Source organism: Antrostomus carolinensis, unplaced genomic scaffold (assembly GCF_000700745.2).
Source record: "Antrostomus carolinensis isolate BGI_N321 unplaced genomic scaffold, ASM70074v2 scaffold30770, whole genome shotgun sequence".
NCBI lineage: Eukaryota > Metazoa > Chordata > Aves > Caprimulgiformes > Caprimulgidae > Antrostomus > Antrostomus carolinensis.
In genome coordinates this window covers 1,495-6,975 of record NW_010291052.1, presented here as the reverse complement: position 1 = coordinate 6,975, position 5,481 = coordinate 1,495, and the positions used below count along the sequence as shown (strand labels likewise).

The window sequence follows — 5,481 nt, the reverse complement described above, 5'->3', positions numbered from 1 at the left end:
GCCGTTGGGAAGCCATGAGTCACCGGGATCCGCCTCCCGCCCGCCTCCCGCGGCAGCGCCCGCCCGCATTGTGAGATCACCCGGACCCGCACCGGGAGCCCCCCACCTGCTGCCGGTGCCTCCACCCGACTCTTCCTGAACCCCCAATCCCCAGAAGGCCTAGGACACCGCAGGGGGGTCTCCGCACAGCTCACTCCCCCCAGTCCCTTTGGGATTTGGGATAAAAAGGATGGGGATGTCACCCATGGGATGCGTTGGGATTTGGGATAAAAACAATGAGGATGCTGCCCATGGGATGCGTTGGGATCTGGGATAAAAAGTGTGGGGATGCTGCCCATGGGATGTGTTGGGATCTGGGATAAAAATGATGAGGATGCTGCCCATGGAATGCACCCCAAGATGTGCTTCAGGATGGACACATCCCCTCTGGACCAACCAGCCTTGCTACCATCTCCCCCACCAAGTGCTGACCCCCATGGTGGGATTTACAGGTGGGCTGGAGAGAGATTTGATGCTTAAAGATAACGCACGGATCACCCATCAGCACAGCTCCCCGCATCTTGCTGACCCCGCTCCAACCCAGCTTCATTATCAGAGGAAATAACAACCCCACATGGCTTGGAGCAGAAAATGCCCCCTCCAAAGTTTACAGCTGGCTGCAGCTGAAACCAGCTAAATGGACCATGAAGACTTGGGGAAAATCATTTAAGGAAGGGGAAAAAAAAATAAACCAACCAGTTCCCTGTGTTTCTAAATATAGAACCAGCTCTGATGGTTTTAATAGGATGGTCATAATTGCTCCAGTCACTTTACTGGGCTGAGTGTGGCCTAATTGCTCACCCAGAACAATCACAAGTGTTAATAGGGGGTGGTTGAGGGTTAGTGGTACCTCCAGTCCCGACTGCGCAGCAGCCACCAGGAAATTGCCCCGGTGCAGGCGATTAGAGGTGTTAATAGGTTGGCTTAAGGGGCCCAGGAGCAGCATTTTTCCCTCCCGCTGCTCAGAACAACTGTGCTAAATAGGAGAAGAACTGAATCCACAAAAAACATCCTGGTTTAGGCCAGCCTGACCATTTTTTCTCAGCTGAGCTATAGGCAGAAACCATCCCAGGGGTTTAAGTCACTTGGTGCTTTTTCAAGCTCACATCTACTTGAGTCTTCTCCAGACCAGAGCCTTTGCAGTGCAGAACAGGGCAGAGGAGGCTTAGCTCTTCCCAAGTGGAGAGTTTCCCTGTGGTAGGAAGGAAGGGGAGAAGCTTTCCAACACCTCCATATGGCCAGGAGGTTGTGGAGAGGCTGGGCTGTAGGTTGGGTGCTGACCTGTGCAGATCCAGGTCTCAGGGCAGCTCTGCCATCCCTCCCGTGCCCTCCCTGCCAGTGCTGCTGCTGCTTCCCAGCTCCTGGAATTTCCTGTGCTGATGAGCAGCTGCCCAGGTGTGCTCAGGAAATATTGTATGAAAGCAAGATACACTGATGTCCACCCCCAGGTCCCAAAAAGCCACTGCCACCGCTCTCCTCACCCCTGTGTTGGTGATAGATAGCTGCTGCAGAAGGTGATGGCAAAAAACAACTAACACTGTTGGGTGCCCTTGAATTTCCCATCCCTGGAGACCCAAAATTGTGCATCCCAATCTGAAGAGGTTTAAATGCTGCACAGATCCTGCCAGGAGGGACAAACATCTGCTTAGCCACATCCTCTCTGCTGTAGGGCTGGGGATGAGGTGCCAACACTGGGAGGGAGGACATCAGCCACCATTTCAGTGCTGGCAGGAGAATCCCTCTCCCAAACATCCCTGCAGCCCGAGGCAGCTCGTGTCAGCCTGCGCTGTGGGCAGCACTGGGAATTCATCAGCAGTCATGGTTGGTGGCAGAAACGATGATGAGAAGCTTTTGTGAGTGATGACACTCAGATGGTGGCTTGCTCCAGGCTCCAGAAGCTCAAACGTTGGGCTCTGCTTTACCAACACGTTTCCCACTACAGCAGACACAGCACCTGAGCTGGTTGAACTGGAGATGAGAGTGTGTTGCACATCGCTTGGCATTGGGGAGTGCTCAGAGTCTCAGCTGCTGGGCTGTGACCCAAAGCACTGCAGCTCTCCTGCAGAACTGGAAATGTCAGCCTCTGGCTGGGAGCACTGGTCTGCCAGCACAGGGCTCAGAGCTCCAGCACCCTCCCGCTGAGCATCTCTGCACACAGCCAGGACAGAGACAAGCCTCTGGCTGTTAACTGGAGCCAACGTGGCAATGGAAACAGATAGATCCCAGCCCCAGGGCAGCTAGAGTTGCCTTCGTGGTGGGACAAAGTCAGGTACCCTTCATCAGGCACCTTCCCCTCCCCAAAGAGCAGCAAAGCAGACACACAGCCCTGTCCCTCTGTCCCCAAGGGTGTGAGCAGGGGTCAGGAGCCCACTGTGGGAAAGCAGGTCAAGGCATAGGTAGCCAACACAGCAGCTCATCTCCTGCAGAAAGGGGTTGTTGGCTGTTTGAAAAGACCTTGATTTTCCTACATGTAGATGCTGTGGCAGTAGCTTGAAAAACTACTTGTGAAACAGGGAAGGACATAAACACAGTGAGGCGTCTTAGCAGAGGAACACTTGTCCAGTTCTTAATAAAAGTATCTGATCTCTCCTCTCTGCAGGAATAAGCATCCACTCAGTGTCCTGTTGCTCTGAGATTGTTTAATATTCAAAGTCACAGAGAGGGGTAGGGTTAACACCAGCTCAAATGATCATTAAAATATAGCCAGATTATTTTTCTCCCGTTCAAAGAATAACACAAACTGGAACAGATCACACCTCCTCGGTCTGTCTGCAACCTGTGAGCACCTCCACGCCAGCAGCCAGCCACTGTGTGCTGCTGTACTATTGCACAGCACCCTAAAAATCCTCAGGGGTGCAACTCCAGACACAGGGTCCCCACTTTGATCTCCAGACTGAACACGCTCGCTAGAAGATGTGCTTAAGGCTCCGTTCTCCTCAGCAGCAGAGACTCTCGGGAAGCAGAGCGGGGGTTTTGGAGTGGGAGAAGGAGAGGTTCTGCAGTTGCTTCAGTACAGAGAGGAGGTGGCTGAGCTGTAAGGAAATTCTCTTCTCGTTTGCACTTCAAATAGTTTCTCCTCCACTGGTTCCCCCATCCCTTTCCCCAGCTCCCCGGCCATCAGCGAGCCGTGGCAAAGCCGATGCGGTTGTTGCGCCGGTCGAATTTGGTGTAGTAGTGCCCGATGAAGCTGGCACCCAGGATCCAGAGGGGACCAGCTGGAGGTGGGATGTCCAGCCCCGAGAAAGCCACCACACAGATGTCCTCTCCGTACTGAGATTGCTGCAAAGAGGAGGAGACCCATGTGGTGATGGAGGTGCCAGGAGGGAGCTCTACAGCAGCGTGCCCGAGGAAGGGCTGTGATTCCCAGCTCAAGGGGGGATCCCCAGCTCAATCCCCTTTGATTGGCCTTGATGTTCCTTCCTCCAGGAAGGACGATCCCTGCCTATCTCCATTCTTTGCTGCTCACCCCAAATCTCCCCCCAAAAACACCCAAGGAAGCAGTGACAAGTTTATCTGTCTCATCTGGAGACCTCTGCCTAACAGGAAGGTTTGGGGAAAAAGAAGCAGCATCATTCTGGGGCTCATCTCAGCTGCTTTAGGGGAACCAGGAGGGCACAGGGTGCTGCAGGAGAGCTGCACCCTGAAATGCATCCCTCTCCCCAGCAAACACACCCAGCCTGGGGAGAGCCACCCTCCCACCCCACTCAGAGGGATGCAGCTTACCCGGAGAATGTAGGCTGAGCCGCTGAGCGTGTAGGACTTCCCACCCAGGTGAAAAGAGATGTTGGGCAGCTGAGGGACTCGGTCACAGTCCACAACGTACTGTGGGAGGAGGAGACAGCGCTGAGCCTGTTTGCTGGGGGAGAGATGGGCTGGGGTACAGGGCAGTGGAGACATGGAGAGGGACAGAGGGGGGATTTGCTCACCTCTCCTTCAGCCATTTCTGCTGCCCCGATGGCTTTGATCAGCACGGAGATGGGGCCAGCTGGGCCGGTGATGTAGGATGCTCCTGTGTCAACAGCCACTGAACAACCTTCCTTGCAGAAGAGGATTTCAGCTCCTACCGACACCCTGGAGCGGGAAGGGAGAGGGTGACCCTGAGTCTCCCATGGTGACCACAGCTCATGGCACTTCTTTGTCCAGGGAACAGCATGTGCTGCTCCCAGTGCTTCTGGAGCACAGACTCTCCACGCGCACTGGGAACCCTCCCTTCAAGCTTCTCCAACGTGCAAGCTGAGCTGCATCATGTGCAGGTTTTGGGGTTTTTTTTAATTAAACAAAGCAGAATTGTTTCAGTGCCTCACACTCCTCCTGCTAAAGGATTAAAGGGGGTTAAATTCTTCCACTGCAGCTTCCAAGTTGAATCAACCCACAGTGCCACCCCCTCTACATTCCCCAGCCCCGCTCCTTGCGGAGCATCATCCTTGCAGAGCATCATCCACCGGGCTCTACGCTGGAGGAACCCACCTCAATCCCCTCCAGAGAGGAGAACATCCACCAGCAACACATGCCAACATGGACCACCTCCCCCAGCACCCAGCAAGCTTCTCCCAGGCCCACCCTCACACGCCCAGGGAGGTTTGCAGATGTGGCTGGTGTTGTGCAGACACATTCCCTGGCCTCACCCCTTCATGCTGATCTGCCAGTAGCCGCTCTTGCTGACGTTCAGGTAGTGGAAGTCCCCGGTGTAGTAGGCTGGGTCGCTGCCTCCAAGGATTATTTCCCCACCAGGTTTCAGAGGAGCATTCCTAGGGTGCAAAACACAGCAGAGTGATGCCCCCTCTGTTGAAAAACTGGGGAGAAGGGACCAGCCGTGGCCGTGATGTTCTGCTGACCCTGTTAGCAGCGGCAGAGAGCAAGATGGAGCAGAAGAAACCCTGAGTTAGTGCACAGGGTGTGAGAGCCCACAGGAGAGGGGTGCCACATGCTCCAAGCAGGTCGTTGCGGGGCTGATCATAGAATCATTTGGTTGGAAAAGACCTTTGAGATCATCGATTCCAACCGTACCTGTCCACCACTAAACCATCTCTCTGAGCACCCCATCTACCCATCTTTTAAACCCCTCCAGGGAGGGGGACTCAATCACTGCCCTGGGCAGCCTGTTCCAGTGCTTCAGAACCCTTTCAGTGAAGAAATTTTTCCTGTAATTTTTCCATGCTGTGGTGTGTGAGCTCCTCCAGACCAGTGAGGTGGCTGGGAGAGGGCTCGCCTGGGGCTGGCAGTGCCAGCGGGATCTGCTGCCCGGCCCTGGGGTGCACGGGTGACTGTTAGTGGTTGCTGTCTCAAGAGTGCTCGTGCTTTTCATCTTCTTACTTTGAAGCTCTGCAAAGAGAGAGAGATGCTCCATAAGCCTGTGGTCTGAGGGTGGCTGTGTCCCCAGGGTGCTGAGGGGACCCAAGCAGCACCCAGACAAGGCTGCAGTGGCAGCCAGCATCGTTAGGC

The 5,481-nt window shown here is 54.7% G+C and overlaps 1 protein-coding gene across 1 annotated transcript in view; it reads right to left on the bottom strand.

Annotated features, from left to right (window-relative positions):
• Positions 1-3,156: 3,156 nt before the first annotated feature.
• The window catches only part of REN (renin), a gene marked incomplete at its 5' end in the record, with an annotated part of 3,740 nt that continues 1,415 nt past the window's right edge, over positions 3,157-5,481 (bottom strand). The window contains 5 exons of the mRNA XM_010175227.2: positions 3,157-3,318; positions 3,763-3,861; positions 3,966-4,110; positions 4,665-4,787; positions 5,353-5,361. Coding sequence (XP_010173529.2) covers positions 3,157-3,318; positions 3,763-3,861; positions 3,966-4,110; positions 4,665-4,787; positions 5,353-5,361 — 538 coding nt within the window. The remainder of the gene's footprint in view (positions 3,319-3,762; positions 3,862-3,965; positions 4,111-4,664; positions 4,788-5,352; positions 5,362-5,481) is intronic.